Source organism: Rhinatrema bivittatum, chromosome 16 (genome assembly GCF_901001135.1).
Source record: "Rhinatrema bivittatum chromosome 16, aRhiBiv1.1, whole genome shotgun sequence".
In the NCBI taxonomy this organism is placed as follows: domain Eukaryota; kingdom Metazoa; phylum Chordata; class Amphibia; order Gymnophiona; family Rhinatrematidae; genus Rhinatrema; species Rhinatrema bivittatum.
Window position 1 is genome coordinate 62,498,306 of NC_042630.1, and position 20,098 is coordinate 62,518,403.

A 20,098-nucleotide genomic window follows, 5' to 3' on the forward strand; every position below is an offset into this window, starting at 1 on the left:
CCCGCCCTCCCCCTCCCCCGATTTATGATTTTTTGACGATAAATCTGGGGAATTGTTATTGTATCGCAGCTCTAAAGATTTTTGACGATTTAAAATATATCTGATTGTTTTAAATCGTCAAAAAATGATTCACATCCCTACTAATTACTACCTCCTCCCACCAAGTAAGCTCCACATCAAATCCCTCAAATGTACTTGACTCAGATTCCTTTATGTCTATAACAGCTAACATAACTTTTGCTTGCAGACTCTCATTCAATCAAAGAGCTTTGGGGTAGATTTTAAAAGATTCTGCATGCACGTCTATGTGTGCGCACTACCCGGCGCGCGGACATAGGCGCATGATTTTCTAATATGCGCGTACTGGCGCATGCATGTTATGAAATGCCAGCTCAGCACATACAAGGAGGGGAGGATTTTCGTTGTTACACATGGCGACGCATCAGGGCCTTCCCCAGTTCCCTCCCAGTCCGCTCCAATTAAGGAGTAGACTAGGAAGGAACTTCCCAAATGTCTAATCTGATCTCCCTTCCCCTTCCCCTATCCTGCCTTTCCCCTATCCCTATCCTAAACCCCTCAAATGCGTTGTCTTACCTTTTGCGCCTGCTTCGAGCAGGCACAAGTTATGCGCTGGCACTCTGCTGGCACGTGATCTTCCTGGCACAATGGAAAATGGCCGCTGTGCCAGGTGCCTCTAGCCCCACCCTGCCTCACCCCCAGACCGCCCCACTTCCTGGACTGCCCCTTTCACCAACCCTGGGACTTATACACGTGCTGGGGGTTTACGCACGTGGTTGGCCTTTGAAAATTGTCCTGGTGTGCGTAAAACTCTGGGTTTACATGCGTAAGTCTTTTAAAATCTACCCCTTAATATTTACTTTCAACATATACTATATTCATCCTGTATTATGTTTGCATTTATAATTGATTTGTATCTATAATATCTATTGCCTGTGAATTGTAACTGAATTCCATTTACAGATGTACTCTGCATGTAGTATAAAGTCCCATTCAGTTCTAACATGCTTTGTGCTCTATACCATGTAAAGCTTGATATAAACGATGATGATGATTTCTGACTTTAATTCTTGGGATTGGTGATTATAACTAGAAGATGATTCATCTTTAATATGATTGTCCACACTTATTCCACTTCATGAAATGTGTTTGTTGCAGGATTGGAAAATAACGCAGGTATTTTCAGGTGTATGCAAGGTATTTTTTTTTCCACAGAAACTTTATTCACATTCAAAGCAGTTGCAAAATCCATGAGAAAGTTTACCCAACACCATTTTCAAGAATGAAAGTATTTGAAATCCTTGACCTTGAATATTAGATATAAGGTCTATTAATATAAAGTAAAGCAAACTTTGCACCTGATAGGCAATTTGAAGATTGCCTCTTTTGAGTGTTTGGGTACTAGAAGAATACACAAGCTGTGACACAAGTATTATTCTCCTTTCTCCACCTATATGTATATTCTTCATGTTATTGTTTTAAAATCTCTTGAAATTAATGAAATTTCAAGGGAATTCATAATTACAAAACTTTAGATTGTCACAGAATTAACTTTGCCATAATTCTCAGAAGTATTAATAATTTTAGTTGCTTGTCAGGTACTTTCTGTGATTTCTATCAGGCCTCACTATAATAATGTAGCACTTGGGTATAAAGATACAGCCCAAGAGTCCAGCACTAGAGGATAGGATAGCAAATATCTCCACCACCACCATGTACTTGCCCCTGGTGCTCAGGTAGGTAGGGATGAAGGACACCCAAACACTGCAGAACACCACCATGCTGAAGGTGATGTACTTGGCCTCATTGAAGCCTTCAGGTAGATTTCTTCCTAGAAAAGCTATTATGAAGCTGATACCAGCCAGAAGCCCCAGATAACCCAAGACACAATAAAATGAAATTATTGACCCTTCATTACATTCCAATAGTATTGTTCCAAATTCTGCTTGCATGTTAAGATATGGGAATGGGGGAGCAGTGGTCAACCAGACAAGGCACACAACAACTTGAAGAAAGGAACAGGAAAGGACAATATAGTTTGAGACCCTGGAACCCAACCATTTCTGGAGCTTGCTTCCTGGTCTGGTAGCTTGGAAGGCTATGACCACAATGATTGTTTTTGCCAGTATGGAGGAGAGACAGATGGAGAAGATAATCCCAAAGGCAGTCTGTCTGAGTATGCAGGTCACCTGATCAGGACGGCCAATGAATAACAAGGAGCAGAGGAAGCAGAACATGAGAGAGAAAAGGAGAATATAACTGAGGTCCCGATTGTTTGCTCTCACTATAGGAGTGTCCCGATAATTAATGAAGATTCCCAGAACAGCAGCAGTGATAAGGAAGAAGAAAATGCTGAAGAATGTCAAAGCTATCCCCAAAGGTTCATCATAGATCAAATACTGAATTACTTTTGGGACACAAGAAGTTCTATCCTTATTGGGCCATTGATCCTCTGGGCATCTGGAACAGCTGTCCATATCTGTTAAGGAAAAAAATATGTCCTTAAGTTTGAACACTCAATGCATTTCTCAAACATTTAAGAATATTGCAGTGTTTGAATGACAATAGGATTTGACAATCAAAATATTTTGGAACCAATATTCAAAAAGATCAATCCACCTAATTCTGGATTTAAATGTCTAGATCCCCAAGATGACAATTTCTCCTCATAGATTCAGTTAGATGCCTAATTTCATTGTTATAATCTGTCTCTTTCACTCTGATTATGCTACCACATTACTTATCCACTCACTTAACACCTCCCTTTTAAATTGTTGCAACTTGATCTTATTGGGCCTCTCATTTGTAACTTTTTACAAGAATTTCGGTATATAAAACTGTTAAATAAATAAATAAATACATTGAACTAACTTTCTCCATTGCAATCTAATCAAAATGTAGCCAAACAGCTTATTTTCTTTCAGTCTTACTATGTCTATGTATCCCCTCATTGCAAGTCACTACATTAGTTCTCCCTCTGCTTCAGCCGATAGTTTAAACTTCCATTTTTTCCTTCAAATGCATTCATTCTGCAGCTCTTCTTACCATTTCTTCCTTACACCCTTTCTTTTGATCTCAATTTATCAGGTAATTTACTCTTATCTGTAGCTCCCTCCTCCATCATCATTTCCTGCCTCAGTGCATTCTACCTTGCTGCATCATATGCCTGGATTAGACACCTTGGGGCAGGTTTTCAAAGGGGTATGCATGTAAGATACGTGCGTACCCCCCAAAAACCTGCCCCAAGCTCCCCCTGCGTGCGCCAAGCCTATGTTGCATAGGCTGCCGGCGCGCGCAAAGCCCCAGGACATGCGTATGTCCCGGGGCTTTCCTGGGGGGTGTCGAGGGCGTGTCACGGCCCGCGCATCATCGGGGCATTCTGAGGCAGGGCCGCTGGCGTGGTTCCGGTCCAGGGGCATGGCCACGGCCTCAGAACCAGCCCCCGGACCGGAACATGGTGCGCCGGCAGCCGGCCCGGCGCGCACAAGTTACACCTGCCTCAGGCAGGCATAACTTTTGGAATAAAGGTAGGGGGGGAATTAGTTAGGGCCGGGGGGGTGGGTTAGGGAGGGGAAGGGAGGGGAAGGTGGGGGGAGGTGGAAGGAAAATTCCCTCCGAGGCCGCTCTGATTTCGGAGCGGCCTCGGAGGGAACGGAGGCAGGCTGCACGGCTCGGCGCGCAGGCTGCCGATTTTGCGAAGCCTTGCGCACGCCAACCCCGGATTTTAAAAGATATGTGCGGCTACGCGCATATCTATTAAAATCTGGCATACTTTTGTTTGTGCTGGTCGTGCGAACAAAAGAATGCGTGGGTGTACTTTTTTAAAATCTGCCCCCTTGAGTTGGTTCAGTAATGCTCTCTCTCTGACCACAATCAAACCTGGTGTGAAAACAAACCTCTTAAGGCTGCTTTTAAATCCTATCTACTTCTTTGTGATAAATAAACTTCCCATTGACTCTTTTATGTAATTTATTTTCCAGTGCTTTGATTGTAAACCTCTCTGAACAGGGACTATGTCTTGGATTATCTGTACAGTGGTACGTAGAACATAAGAACATGCCATACCGGGTCAGACCAAGTGTCCATCAAGCCCAGCATCCTGTTTCCAACAGTGGCCAATCCAGACATATGTCTAGGAGCAATTTATAAATGATAAATACTAGTAGTAAAATTAGCAGCAGTTTTAGTTGGCAGCTATTGCTTTCCAATCAAAATAATGTCCACTTCATGAGCAAGGTTAGGAGAGGGAAAACATGTTAGTTTGTTAGAGCTGCTTTTCATCACTAGTTGCTGAACACAGCTAGCCCAACCTACTTGTAGATAGTGGAGGTTTATATTCAGGAGTTCATGTTTTAGCTGGGTAAAGTTATGTTGACATCAGCAACTTATCTTTCTTGGTTGTGGCTGTAATGTAGCATAAGATATTTGGATAAGACATGGCTAACTTTCTTAAATATTCTGCTAAAGGCTGAGAAATGTCCATTATGGATTGTTTTTCAAAAGCATAGTTAGCAGTTGTGTGTACAAGTCAATCACATATACATATTTGGGATTTTCAGAAGCCACAATATTTCACAACATTTTATTAACTGCATATGTTTACCTTAGGAATTATGGGGGAAATCTAAGTGACTTCCTGAGATCATACTAAGGATTTGCAAACAAGAGAACTGAAAGTCGTTTTTAGCAATGCATGCACAGAGATAAGAACATAAGAACATAAGAAATTGCCATGCTGGGTCAGACCAAGGGTCCATCGAGCCCAGCATCCTGTTTCCAACAGAGGCCAAAACCAGGCCACAAGAACCTGGCAATTACCCAAACACTAGGAAGAACCCATGCTACTGATGCAATTAATAGCAGTGGCTATTCCCTAATTGATTAATAGCCATTAATGGACTTCTCCTCCAAGAACTTATCCAAACCTTTTTTGAACCCAGCTACACTAACTACACTAACCACATCCTCTGGCAACAAATTCCAGAGCTTTATTGTGCATTGAGTGAAAAAGAATTTTCTCTGATTAGTCTTAAATGTGCTACTTGCTAACTTCATGGAATGCCCCCTAGTCCTTCTATTATTCGAAAGTGTAAATAACCGAGTCACATCTACTCGTTCAAGACCTCTCATGATCTTAAAGTCCTCTATCATATCCCTCCTCAGCCATCTCTTCTCCAAGCTGAACAGCCCTAAAAACCAAGGCTGCATCAACCTGTTCTGAAAAGATGGCTCTGTTCTTTAAGCTCTCTGATCATTTCCTTTTTTTTTTATTTAAACTTTATTAAATTTTTCAAAATCATGACACAACACTGTCATTTACAAAATATGAGTGTCTACAATAACAACTCTCCAAAAGAAGAGAGAAAAAAGAAAATAAGAACTACTCTGAAATATTTATACTTTCTTGAAAGCACTCAATGTACAATGAAATTCTTCTCATTTGAGCATAATCAAAGCAATAATTTGTTTTCATATATATACTGGTACTAATAACCCCATTGTCACTACTACTTGCGATTACCTTTAATCAGAAGCCACTTCCCCCAACAAATTATTGGCTTCTAAGAACTTTTTCAGATCTGAGGGTTCATAATAGACATAATTAGCATTGTTTAATTTTACCATACATTTACTGGGGTAACGGATTACCATCTGGGTCCCTACCTTCTCTGCCAGTTGTTTTAAGGCCAAAAATTCCTTTCTTCTACTTTGTGTTAATTTAGTTACATCTGGAAAAGTCCATACTTGTTGGTTGTAATATTTCACAGATCTATTTCTCAAAACAGTTTAAGCACCATATCTCTATCCGATGGAAAAATAAATCTAAGAAGAACTATTCCTTTCTTATAAACTATTTCTTCATTTGATGACTCCAATAGTTCTGTAATATTCAATAATCCATGTTGTTGATCTTGCTGTTCCACTTGTTCTTTTTCTTTTCCTCTTCTTTCAGGTAGGAAATATATTTTTGCCAAAGGCAGTGAAGATTCTTTTGGTATTTTTAATACTGTTCCCAGATATTGTTTAAATTGTTCCTGAACCGAAATTCCTCCCACCTGTGGGAAATTTATTACCCTCAGGTTCAGGTATCTCAGATCATTTTCAATTTTCTCCATTTTAGTATGATTTTTTAATTCTCCTTGTATTAACCCAGTCTGTATTTTCTCTATTTTTGAAATCCTCTGATCTAAATCCTTTATCTGTATCTTCTGTGTATCATTCTGTTGCTCTATATTCAACATTCTGTTGTTAACATCTGTAACCACATTTGTAAGAGTAGTAATAGACTTTTCCAAAGTCATTATAGTGGCCCAGACGCTATCAAGCATTATTTTTGCAGGTCTTTCAAATTTGTGAGGTAAAGTAGGTTATAACCCTAAGATTCCAGCAGTTACCACTCTATTGTGTGTGCCGTTACCTTCTTCTTCACCTTGTTTACAAGGTTCAACACCTCCTCCACCTTGTGTAGCCTTGTCCCCTACTAAAGAAATATTGGAGTCAAAAGATTCCAACGCAGATAGACCAGCAAGAGGAGGTGAAGGCGTAACCGGCTCTCCCGGACTTAAGGATATTAATGAGGCAAGTGATCCCTCTTTATGCTCAATCAAGGGCATCACAGCGCCTCCTACAATGGGAGCTACTTTAAGCTGTGAAGGGGATACTGGGGAGGATGCAGTTGTTACCTCCCTCAGTTTCCCCTTCCGCTTTGTATTTGGCATTTCAGTATACCACCAAGAAAAACAATATCCAAGAAATACAGAAAAGTATTAATCTCTGTCCAGTAACTTAAACGTTGATTCCACCAACGGGGGTTTCAGAGGAATATAAGTAAAATAATATATTTCAGTCACTTACTTATAGGTGGAGGGTAGAGATCAATATCTTCAAAAAAAGAATTTGCAAAGGATCCAGGCAAAGCATCAGGCAGCGCACCAGCATCGGCTGCGTGCCACATGGGGGACTGATTTTATCGCCCTTCTCGCTGGCTCTACCCTGTGACGTCAGACCCGGAAGCTCTCTCTCAGTCCATCGGCAGGCTCTCTGCCCCGGTCCACAGTTGGGCAGGCTTTCTACCCTGGTCCACCAGGTAGATTCGATGTATCTTTTCCTCCTCCGCCTCAAGTTTGTGCCATAGGGGGGACTGATTTTATTGCCCTTCTCGTCAGCTCCACCCTGTGATGTCAGAACTGGAAGCTCTCTCCCAGTCCACTGTCGGCCAGGCTCTCTAGCCCGGTCCACCAGGTAGATTTGATGTGTCTTTTCCTCCTCCGCCTCAAGTTTGTGCCACAGGGGGGACTGATTTTATTGCCCTTCTCGTCAGCTCCACCCTGTGACGTCAGAACTGGAAGCTCTCTCCCGGTCCACTGTCGGCCAGGCTCTCTAGCCCGGTCCACCAGGTAGATTCGATGTATCTTTTCCTTCTCTGCTTCCACTGATCATTTTCTAATGGCTTGTTAGACCGTTAGTAATTTGTTTGTATCTTGATGTTATACTTCTCCATCTATGAAAGCTCAGGATGCTGTACAGAAATAATATATGTATTAAGTATAACATAATTTGTTAATGCTCTTTTAATTGAATAGCTGTCATTTATGGAAACACAATCATGTATTCAAACTTCACATATTGGAATAAAAAGATTGTCCTAATAACAGGCATTGCACCTGTATTATGTCCCTCAGCTTTGCTTACAAATATCACTCTTGCATATGTTTTTATATAATCCTAAATCCAATAGCAGTCTCTCTTTTTAATTTTTCTAAATTACAAGTAAAAGCTTTGAAAATATAAATCGAACTTTAGCTGGAAGAAACTACTCTAATAATTGCTACAGCCGTATGATGATCTGACTTTAACTTTTTTTCTGAGATATAAGTGAAAACATTCACAAATAAATGTCTAAATTAGCTTAAAGAAAATGCTCTTCTGATTACTTCTCTATTTCCTGCATTCCCAATGCAGTCTGTGTTTCAGAATTTTCTTCTTGCATCAGAGGGGAACTCTACAGAGGTTTCTTATCTGTGTTTTCCTGAAATCAAACATGAACCACAAAGCCAAACCTAAAGCCAGCTGTAGTTGCACAGATCAATGTATGTATCAGCAAACCCATGGAAACAGTGAAAACCTGTATTGTACTCCTGCTACTTCAAAGAATAAACTAAAAACTAAAGATTCCAAAACCAAATGCATGCTCTGCATTATATTAAGCAGCACCAATTTATTTCCAAAATGTATCCCGAAGCCTGAACAAAACTGAAAGAATGAATCCAGAACTGCTCGCATTGATTAAGCAGGTAGCCTCTTGACTTACACCATACACTTAGATGTACAATCAGTATGATTGTGTGACTAATTCTTTGCTGCCTGGTGGATATTACTGTTATGATCCGGGATGAGGACCCTTGGTCCGAGGTAGAGTTGGCAATACTTAAGAGAGTAAACCCTCTCAAATTCCTACCGTTGGAAGGCAAGGCTGAACTCAGAAGATCCCTTGAAGTTGGAGAGGGAATCTGGATGCAGGCTCCTCCTGCAGGTCATGTAATCCAGATGGCTGGTGCCTCCAGCTGGTCGAGTGAAGTTCCTAAGTCAAGGTCATAGAGTAGTTGAAGCCGGTCCAAGGGTCAAAGCCTGAGAAGGGTCAGCAGCCGGTCCATGGGTCCAAGCCAAAGGATGATCAGCAGCCAGTCCAGGGGTCAAAGCCAAAGGATAATCCGCAGCCAGTCCAGGGGTCAAAACTAGAGGATGATCAGCAGCCAGTCCAGGGGTCAAAACCAAAGAATCCAAACAGCGGAAGCAGAACAGGAACAGGACATCAGGAACTCGGAACACAACAACTAAGAGCCAAGAAGCCAAGGCAAGGTCTGAGGTGCAGACCTTGCCTTAAATAGAACCCCTGAAGGTGGAGCCCACAGGAAGGAGCCAATACCATATCCTGTCATGACTCCTTTAAGTGATTGCTTCTGCTGTGCATGTGGCTCTAGGGAGGCCCGGCGGGGGAGGAGCCAGAGGTAAAGCAGGAAGCCAGCTGACACTGCGGCCATGTTCAGCGGCTGCAGGAACTGCCGCGGAAGGAACTTGTTGATGCTGGATGAAGTCAGCATTTGATGGGTGGTCTGCCGTGTCAGTGAGTGGCTGGCCCCGGTCGTGGTCTGCCGCGACCGGTGGCCATAACAGTACCCCCTCCCTTAGGCCTCCCCCTAGAAGGTTTGGGTTTTTCTGGGTGACTGATGTGGAAGATCTTGAGAAGATCTTTATCTAGGATGTTTGTAGCAGGTTCCCAAGAATTCTCTTCTGGCCCAAATCCTTCCCAAGTTAGAAGGTACTCCCATTCGCGACCTCGTTTCCGAACATCGAGAACCTCCCGAACTTGATAAGTAATTTCTTCCTCAGCCCTCAGTTGTGGAGCTTCAGGAACCTTCCGAGAGGGCCAAGTGAGGATCAATGGCTTCAATAGAGACTCATGAAATGAATTGTGGATTCGTAGTATGGCAGGTAGGCATAGTTGATAGGTCAGAGGACCTAATTGCCATATCACTGGAAAAGGACCAATGTAATGAGGGGTCAATCTCATCGAGGGAACTCTTAAATGGATATGTCTGGTGCTGAGCCACACCTTTTCTCCTGGAAGAAATCGTGGTGCCGGTCGTCGGTGTCTATCTGCAAATTCTTTTGCAGTACAGGCTGCTTTCTGTAGCATTTGCTGGGTACGAACCCAAAGTCTTTTTAGTTGTATGGATATAAGCTGGGCAGCCGGGGATGAAACAGGCAGAGGTAGGGGCACAGGTGGTTTAGGTTGTTGCCCAAAAACAATTTGAAATGGCGAAGCCCCGGTCAAGGTACATGCATGAAAATTATGGGAAAACTCTGCCCATGGCAGAAGTGCTGCCCAATCGTCCTGTCTAACATTAATATAGGAGCATAAAAATTGTTTTAAAGCATGATTAGTGCATTCAGCCTGCCCGTTGGCTTGAGGATGAAACACGGTGGTAAAGTCCAGAGTAATGTGAAACTTGGTACAGAGGCTCCGCCAGTATCGGGCTGTGAATTGAGACCCCCGGTCAGAGGTAATGTGCTGTGGTATTCCATGAAGACAGAAAATGTGTAACATGAATAGTTGAGCCAGATGGGGAGTGGACGGGAGGGAGGGTAATGGAGTGAAGTGGGCCATCTTAGAAAATTGATTCACTACTACCCATATTACAGTATGTCCTTCAGAAGCTGGAAGATCCACAATGAAATCCATAGATATGTGAGTCCATGGTCTTGTAGGAGCTGGAAGTAGTTGCAATTGCCCCCAAGTCTTCCCTGCAGGACTTTTATGTTGAGCACAAATGGGGCAGGAGTCTACGTAAGCGCAAATGTCCTTGCACATCCCAGGCCACCAATAATGTTGTTGAAGAAGCGCTTGCGTCTGTATCCTTCCCGGATGTCCAGCCAACTGGGAATCATGTTCCCATTTTAATACCTTATTACGAAGCCTCCTAGGCACCACTGTCTTCCTGAGTGGGACCATGAAAGTTGCCGAAAGGATGAGGCGAGCTGGATCGATAATGTTTTGAATTGGCTCCTCAATGTCCTCACTGGCAAAAGATCAGGACAATGCATCAGCCTTGATATTCTTGTTTGCAGGTCGATATCTTAGTTCAAAATCGAAACGTGTAAAAAACAGTGCCCAGCAGGCCTGACGCGGGTTTAAGCATTGAGCTTGTTGTAGGTATACCAAGTTTTTATGGTCCGTGAAAACGGTGATACAATGTTGTGCACCCTCCAACCACTGCCGCCATTCCTCAATGCTAGTTTAATAGCTAAAAGTTCTTTGTCACCAATGGAATAATTGTGTTCCACAGAGGAGAATTTTCTAGAAAAGTAGGAGCATGGATGAGAAGTTCCTGTTACGTCCTTTTGGCTCAGGATCGCTCCTACTCCACCTCTACTGTAAATGGATGTCTGGGATCAGGATGTCGGAGGCAAGGATGTTGTAAGAAAGATTATTTGAGAGTCTGGAATGCTTCTTCAGCCTCTACAGGCCAGGCCTTGATGTTTGCCCCTTTTCGAGTGAGTGCGGTAGGGGGAGCGGCCAGTTTGGAAAAATTCTTGATAAAACTACGATAGTAGTTTGCAAATCCGAGGAATCATTGGAGTGTATGTAGGCCATTGGGCTGGGGCCATTCATGTATGCATTTCAATTTGGTAGGATCCATTTGGAAACCTTGCTTAGAGATAATATACCCCAAAAAAGGTAATGATTCCTTTTCAAAAATGCATTTCTCTAGTTTGGCATATAGTTGATGCTCTCTCAAACATTGCAATACTTGTATGACGTGTTGATGATACATCTGTAAATCCCCGTAATAAATCAAAATGTCGTCTAGATAGACCACCACACAGATATAGAGCAGATCTCTAAATATTTCATTAATAAGGTGCTGGAAGACAGCAGGAGCATTGGTTAGACCAAATGGCATGACAAGAATGGCATGACGGCATAGTGGCCGTCTCTGGTGTTAAAAGCCGTCTTCCACTCATCACCCTCACGAATCCAGACTAGGTTATATGCTCTTCACAGATCTAATTTGGAGAATACCCAGGCTCCTTGTAGACGATCAAATAATTCCGCAATAAGAGGTAATGGGTACCGATCTTTGATGGTAAAAGGGTTTAGTCCATGGAAATCGATACGAGGGCGCAACATACCATCTTTTTTCCCGACAAAAAAAAATCCAGCCCCAGCTGGAGATGTGGATCTTCGGCTAAACCCCTTCTGTAGGTTGTCCTGGATATATTCGTACATAGCCCGAGTCTCTGAGGCGGATAATGGATAGACTCTCCTATGAGGTGGCGTGGATCCCGGAATTAACTTAATGGTACAGTCAAATTCTCGGTACGGAGGCAACGTATCTTCAGTCTCTTTGGAGAAGATTTCCGCAAATTGTCTGTACTGAAAAGGTAAGTTCTCCAGGAAAGAGGTACAGATGAAACTACAAGAGGGAGAAATTCCTTTTAGACAAGTTACATGGCATCCTGAACCCCAGTGAGTAAGTTTTAAAGAAGTCCAACCACCGGATGAATGGCTTTCTTGAGAACATAAAAGGTGATTTGTTCCGTGTGGTTAGGTGCAATGTGGCAGTCCAGAGGAAACGTGTGGTATGTTATTCTTCCTGGTAAGGGTTTGCCATGGATAGAAGAAATGATCAATGGCCTTGAACAAGGACGTGTGGGAATATGAAGTTGTTCCACTACTTCTTGTAATATAAAATCTCCACCGGCTCCGGAATCTACCAAAGCCAGTGTGGTGAATTCATGTCCTTCAGGTAAGTGTAACTGGCAAAGTGAGTGGGGGAGCTGGTGATGTGATGCCTAGGGTTACTTCCCCCATGGATCCTAGACTTTGTAGTTTCCCGTACGTATCGGGCAGGCTGCTATACGATGTCCTGACCCCCCACAATATAGACAGAGGCCTGCCTTTCGGCATCTTTAACGTTCTTCTGATGATAGACTACCTCTGCCCAATTGCATGGGTTCTTCCACGGTCCCTTCCAGAGTAGAGGAATCTCAAGAAGCTGTGGCGGGTAGATGTGGAGAGTAGGAGACAACCGGGCATCTTCTCGAGCCTAGGCCTTCACGAGTCCTTTCTTGTAGCCGGTTGTCGATTCTGGTTGCTAGTTCAATGAGAGAATTTAAGGAGGAAGGAAGTTCCCGAGCTGCCAGCTCATCCTTGATTCTAGTTGATAGTCCTTCAAGGTATTTAGCCCGAAGGACACGTTCTTCCCAATGAAGTTCAGTTGCTAAGGTTCGGAATTCAATAGTGTAATCTGTGAGTGAACGTCCTCCTTGTTGGAGATGAAGGAGGTCAGTGCCAGCAGCTGCTTGTTTCCCGGGTTCCTTAAATACTGTCCGAAACAATTCCAGAAATCATGGAAAGTCTTGTAATACCAGGTCCGAATGCTGCCACAGTGGAGAGGCCCAAGCCAGGGTCTTGCCTTCTAATAAGGACAAGATGTATGCAGTCTTCGTTATGTCATCCGGAAAGAGAGGAGTTTGCAGGCGGAAATGCATGCTGCACTGATCAAGAAACCCCAGGCATAAACGAGGTTCTCTGGCATATCGTGGGGGAGCTGGCAGTGGAATAACTGGGCGAGGGTAGCCCTGTATTGCTGACGGAGCTGGTGCGGGTGGAGAAGTTGTTGGTGGAGGATTTGCGTGCGTCACAACCAATGCATCCAGTCTTGCATTGAGTCGTTCTATGGAAACAGCCATGGATTCAAACATACTCTGTTGTTCCATTATCTTTTGGGCCACGCCGGGAATAGCTCACAGGGTGGAGGCCTCTGCCGGGTCCATGGCCTTGGCTTACTGTTATGATCTGGGAGGTGGACCCTTGGTCCGAGGTAGAGTTGGCACTACTTAAGAGAGTAAACTCTCTCAAGTTCCTACCGTTGGAAGGCAAGATTGTAAGAAGATCCCTTGAAGTTGGAGAGGGAATCTGGATGCAGGCACCTCCTGCAGGTCATGTAATCCAGATGGCTGGTGCCTCCAGCTGGTGAAGTGAAGTTCCTGAGTCAAGCACATAGAGTAATCGAAGCCGGTCCAAGGGTCAAAGCCCGAGAAGGGTCAGCAGCCGGTCCACGAGTCCAAGCCAAAGGATGATCAGCAGCCAGTCCAGGGGTCAAAGCCAAAGGATAATCCACAGCCAGTCCAGGGGTCAAAACCAGAGGATGATCAGCAGCCAGTCCAGGGGTCAAAACCAAAGAATCCAAAAAGTGGAAGCAGAACAGGAACAGGACACCAGGAACTCGGAACACAATAACTAAGAGCCAAGAAGCCAAGGCAAGAACTGAGGTGCAGACCTTGCCTTAAATAGTACCCCTAAAGGTGGAGTCCACAGGAAGGAGCCAATACCATATCCTGTCATGGCTCCTTTAAGTGATTGCTTCTGCCGCGCGCGGCTCTAGGGAGGCCCGGTGGGGGAGGAGTCAGAGGTGAAGCAGGAAGCCAGCCGATGCCGCAGCCATGTTCGGCGGCTGCAGGAACTGCCGTGGGAGGAACTTGCTGACGCCGGATGAAGTCAGCGTTTGACGGGCGGTCTGCCGTGTCGGTGAGTGGCTGGCCCCGGTTGCGGTCTACCACGACCGGTGGCCAGAACAATTACTCCATTCCAGTAATCATCTGTTGGCAATTAGAACAGGATCTGCAATTAAAATGACTGAATGGAAGTCTTCACTCTGTAGATGGGCCAGATAAAACTGCCTTGGAAACATTTTCTTTAATGTTCCTGCCCTGTGTAAAGACAAATCAAGGTGGCTCCCCAAAACCACAATGCCATGTTAAAATATGCTAAAGCTTCCTAATAATAGAAGAGATGTCTCTTCATCTAGTGGAATGTCTCAGCACACATTTTGGATGAGCATCTTCCCTAGAAGATAGGTATTCCAAAGGCAAATCACGATTGCCATATAGTACTTGTTTATACCTTGATTTAATCATTTGAAGTGGTTACTTTCTATTGAAAAAATGTTCCATGATATTTTGAGCCTGATGTTTGAAGTCTGGTTCATCTGAATACAATCTCGTAAGCCACGGAAATTGACTGATAAGTAAACAAACTTTGAAAGTTAGTTTATTAAGTTGTTCCATTCCGCAACTTTACAATGAATTGATATACTGATGGTATGGTCCCTAAACATCATCTGGATTCAAGTAAGGACAATAGAGAAGGATTATATTCCATAAGGATTTGAAGATGTGGATTAAAAAAAAAAAAAAAAGATCTGTTACTGAAAATGACCTTATTCTTTGACAGATGCAGTAATTAGAAAAATAATCAGATCTCAGACTGTTGTGTGGATGGAGATCCTGTAGCTTATGAATCTCTGCCAGCTGTATCTCCCCTACTAGCTCTCTACTTTGTAATGCTTCCATGGATGCAGCCTGTACCAGTCTTTGGACTACCACCATGCTGGTTGGTACATCCCAAGGCTGTAGGCCTGCTTGGCCCATCAATTGCTCCATCAATTACCATTCTGATTCCACTTCCTATTGAAGCCCTACCACCCTCTCCTATTCCAACTTTGCCAGCACCACCACATAAGAAAATAAGAAATTGCTATGCTGGGTCAGACCAAGGGTCCATCAAGCCCAGCATCCTGTTTCCAACAGAGGCCAAAACCAGGCCACAAGAACCTGGCAATTACCCAAACACTAAGAAGATCCCATGCTACTGATGCAATTAATAACAGTGGCTATTCCCTAAGTACAATTGATTAATAGCCATTAATGGACTTCTCCTCCAAGAACTTATCCAAACCTTTTTTGAACCCAGCTACACTAACTGCACTAACCACATCCTCTGGCAACACATTCCAGAGCTTTATTGTGCGTTGAGTGAAAAATAATTTTCTCCAATTAGTCTTAAATGTGCTACTTGCTAACTTCATGGAATGCCCCCTAGTCCTTCTATTATTCAAAAGTGAAAATAACCGAGTCACATCTACTCGTTCAAGACCTCTCATGATCTTAAAGACCTCTATCATATCCCCCCTCAGCCGTCTCTTCTCCAAGCTGAACAGCCCTAATCTCTTCAGCCTTTCCTCATAGGGAAGCTGTTCCATCCCCTTTATCATTTTGGTTGCCCTTCTCTGTACCTTCTCCATCGCAACTATATCTTTTTTTGAGATGCGGCGACCAGGATTGTACACAGTATTCAAGGTGTGGTCTCACCATGGAGCGATATAGAGGCATTATGACATTTTCCGTTCTATTAACCATTCCCTTCCTAATAATTCCTAACATTCTATTTGCTTTTTTGACTGCTGCAGCACACTGAGCTGACAATTTTAAAGTATTATCCACTATGATGCCTAGATCTTTTTCCTGGGTGGTAGCTCCTAATATTTTATTTATTTATTTATTTATTTAATTTCTTTTCCTATACCGATGCTCAAGACTAGGTCTTATCGTACCGGTTTACAATGTAACTGAGGGGAAACCAATTAACATCAAGGTAGAAAGTAAAGTTACATTAAACAGGGAGCATAAAACCTGGGCAATGGAAGACAGTACAGAGTTTAAACTAAGAAACAATTAGAGAGAGATAAATATATAAATATTTATATATTTATATATGGAACCTAACATCGTGTAACTACAGTAATGGTTATTTTTCCCTATATGCAACACCTTGCACTTGTCCACCACAGACAGATGCTCTTTCCCTGAAGACCAAGGTGAAGGAAGATGAGATGCATGCAACTGCTCTGAGGTCATCTTCTCAGAAGACTCAGAGACCTCAAGGTATCTCTGAGGGCAACATTAGTGTTATGCCCATCGGTCACAGATGGCTGTGACCACAAGTGTTCACCTCCTGCACTGCCTTCAAGCCCTCCCCAGGGCTGCTCGCTGCAAGGGCATTCCACGGGACTTTCCTCAGTGGCATGGACGCCGCTGCTCCCCACTCCGATGCTGGGCCCTCCTAGGCATGCGCTCACGTCACGGGCCCTGCCTTTGAAGCCTCTTCAGTGGGAACCTCGGGGGCATCCCGCTGTGATGAAGTCATTGGCTTGTACTTCTTAAGCACCACTTACGTTCCAGGATACTGACTTGGCAACGGGTTCCATCCTAGGACTGCACTGCTGCGGATTCTCCAGTTTGACTGCTGTTTCTTTGGGCCCTGTCTGGCACCCGTTCCTCGGGGCTCAGTGTGCGCCACCCAGGGACTTGCTCCCCTGGTCTACCCTACTCCTCGGGCTGGCCCCACGCCTCTTGGGCTCCATCCTTCCTGGCTCTGCTACCTGAGTTTCATTTGGATTCGCAGTCTTGTGAGTTCCCCTTCGGGTCTCCTCGGGGCTGTGCCTGCATCCATGCCATAGACTGGCAGCGCTTGCCCACTCCTCAGACTGTGCTTATTCTATGCTCAGCCTAGTGCTGCCCCACTCCTCAGGCTTGGATCCAGCTTGTACGAGCTTGTCTCCTGTCCCGATCCTCTGGTCAGCTCTAGCCTGCTCTCTGGCCACACCTCCACTCTCCGGGGTTCTACCACCTTCAGCTGCCTGGGCCAGGACCAGACTACATCAACCCGTGGGTGGTCTACATTCCTGGTCTCTTCTCCCACACTGCAGCTGCGCCCCCTTGGGGCCGACCTTCTAGAACCTCCTACAGCATAGCACCTTGCGGGGATTAGCTACTGGACCTTGGGACCTCTCCATCACTTGCCAAGACCTTCCTCCTGTGCTGGTATCTTGCCTCCCGACAGCACAGACCTGTGGGGCTCCTCCCCACAGGCAGTAACACCTCGCACCTCAGGCCAAGGGTCCACAGTCTACAGATCATAACAGATTGCCAAGTCCTTGGACCCGGCAGAAGTATCGGCTCTCCAGGCCATTCCTGGCCTGGCACAACGGATCAGCGAAGAACCGAAATTCTTGGAGTCCCTGGCCACTGCCATAGACAATTGCGGTTAGACGCCACCATGAACGCCACTACCACGTCTATCAAGCTCAATGCCTCTACCTTTTCACTGGCTCCTCGGCTGACTGTGCCGTTGCCGGCACATCCATGCTTCTCAGGAAATCCCCTCATGTGTCAAGGCTTCCTGAATCTCTGCAACATGCATTTCTTCTTGCAGCCCACATACTTCCCAGATGTGATCACCAAGACCACGTACATTCTGGTCCTCCTGGATGGCAAGGCTCTGGCATGAGCTTCACTTCTCTGGGAACAAGCAGATCCTATTCTTTGGGATCTTTCAGGATTCCTCACCCTGTTTCTGTCTGTCTTCGAAGACCCTGGCTGGCGTGCCATCCCTGGGTTAACGTTGCTCCACCTACAACAGGGCTCCTGCCTTTAATTGACTATGTCATAGAGTTTTGAACTCTGGCGTCGGAATTGGATTGGACTCCGACTGCCTATGCTTCATCTTCTTGGAAGGGTATAAAGAATGAATTGGCTGCTTGTGAACTGCCCACCTCCTGGACTCCCTAATCGACCTCACTGGGTGCATCGACCATCAATTAGGGGAATGCCCTCATGAGTCCAGAGCATTCTGGAAACCGGCTTCTGGACCACCTCAAGCCCATCGTTCCTTTTTCCTGAGACTGACCAGGCCACCTGTTTCCACAGAGGAGGAACCCATGCAAATGGGTATGAGTAGACTCTCTCCCAAAGAATGTAATTTTCAACAGCAGTCTGGCCTTTGCTTGTATTACATAAGAACATAAGAAAATGCCATACTGGGTCAGACCAAGGGTCCATCAAGCCCAGCATCCTGTTTCCAACAGTGGCCAATCCAGACCATAAGAACCTGGCAATTACCAATTGTGGCCTGTCCAGTCATACCATCTCCTCGTGTCCCATCTGTCCAGGAAACTTCCAGGCCTAGGTTCTGCTGGAGGACTCCTCCTAGGCCTGACTTCACCATCTCCTCCGCTGACTGTTCCTTTGTCCATCCAGAAGAACAATCAGCAATTCTACACCTTAGCCTTGGTAGACTTCGGGGCTGGAGGGAACTTCATCCTGAAACAGCTCACCGAGCATTTGCGGATCCCCACTATCCACTCTCTTGTTCTTCTATTACTCTTATCCATCCATGGGGAACCTCTGCCTGGTGTGTTCACTCACACTGCAGCACCCATTCAGCTATGCACTGGAACCCTACATGTGGAAGCCATCTCATTCTACTTTTTGGATAAGGCCATCCACCCGGTTGTTCTGGCTTCAGCAGCACACCACACAGTTTGAATGGACTACCCTACAGCTTTCCCAGTGGGGCTTGGCCTGTCACCCGAACTGTTTGGAGCCCATCATGCCTTTGCCCTGCATGACAACCGTACCCGCTCTGCCCGATCTACCACCACAGTATGTGTCCTTTGCTGACGTTTTCTCTAAGAAAGCTGCAGATACCTAACTACTTTATCGCTCCTATGACTGTGCAATTAACATACTGCTCAATACTGAGTCTCCAAGGGGTAGGACCTACCCTCTCAGTCAGACCGAGACCCAAGCCATGTCAGGATACATTCAGGAAAATCTGGTTAACGGCTTCATCTGGCCCTCCAAGTCTCGGGCTGGGGCAGGGTTCTTCTTCGTAGGAAATAAAGATGGCTCACTGCACCCCTGCCTAGACTACTGAGAACTAAATGAGATTACTGTCAAAGATCGCTACCCACTGATACTCATATCGGAGCTTTATGATAAGCTTCAAGGAGCCAAGGTCTTTTCTAAATTGGACCTCCATGGTGCATATAATTTGGTCCGGATCCATGAAGGCAACGAGTGGAAAACGGCCTTTAACACACGTGATGGACACTTCAAATATTTGGTAATGCCGTTCTGCTTGTGCAACGCACCCACGGTGTTTCAAAACCTAATGAACAAAGTGTATTCATATACCTTAATGACATTTTAGTCTTCTCTCAAGACATCCACAGTTATCGTGAAGATATCTCCCAAGTTCTACAATGCCTACAAGACGATCAACTCTTCACCAAGCTTGAGAAGTGTTCTTTCGAGCAAGAGTCTGTTCCTTTTCGGGGATATGTGGTGTCCAGTCAGGGCTTTAGGATGGATCCCCTGAAGGTAAAATGCATCTGTGACTACCCACAGGCCTCAAAGCCCTCTAGAGATTCCTTGGCTTTGCCAATTACTACCATGTCATTACTCTACCCTGACTTCCCCACTCACAGCCATGACTCGCAAAGGCGCCAGTCCCTCTCAGTGGTCACCAGAAGCCATGACCGTCTTCCAGGATCTTAAGTCAGCCTTCCTTAAAGAACCATGTCTCTGACTCCCGGACCCCACATGTCCGTTCGTGGTAGAAGTTTACGCTTCCTACGTCGGCGTTGGGGAGGTGCTGAGTCAGTTCTCCACCAACCACAAGCTCCAACCCTGCTCATTCTTTTCTCAAAATTTTACATCTGCCGAGCGAAACTACAGCATCAGGGATAAAGAAATGTTGGCCATCAAATTGGCGTTCGAAGAATGGCGGCCCTGGCTTGAGGGGCCTTCTACAGCCACTCCCAGTTCCAAGTGAACCCTGGACTCATTTAGCCACCAATTTTATCATGGACCTGCCCATCTCCAATAGAAA

General features: G+C 44.9%; 1 protein-coding gene across 1 annotated transcript in view; it reads right to left on the reverse strand.

Moving 5' to 3' along the window:
• Nucleotides 1-1,601: 1,601 nt before the first annotated feature.
• LOC115077772 (vomeronasal type-2 receptor 26-like) overlaps nucleotides 1,602-20,098 on the reverse strand; it is a 146,115-nt gene continuing 127,618 nt past the window's right edge. The window contains exon 5 of the mRNA XM_029580057.1: nucleotides 1,602-2,497. Coding sequence (XP_029435917.1) covers nucleotides 1,602-2,497 — 896 coding nt within the window. The remainder of the gene's footprint in view (nucleotides 2,498-20,098) is intronic.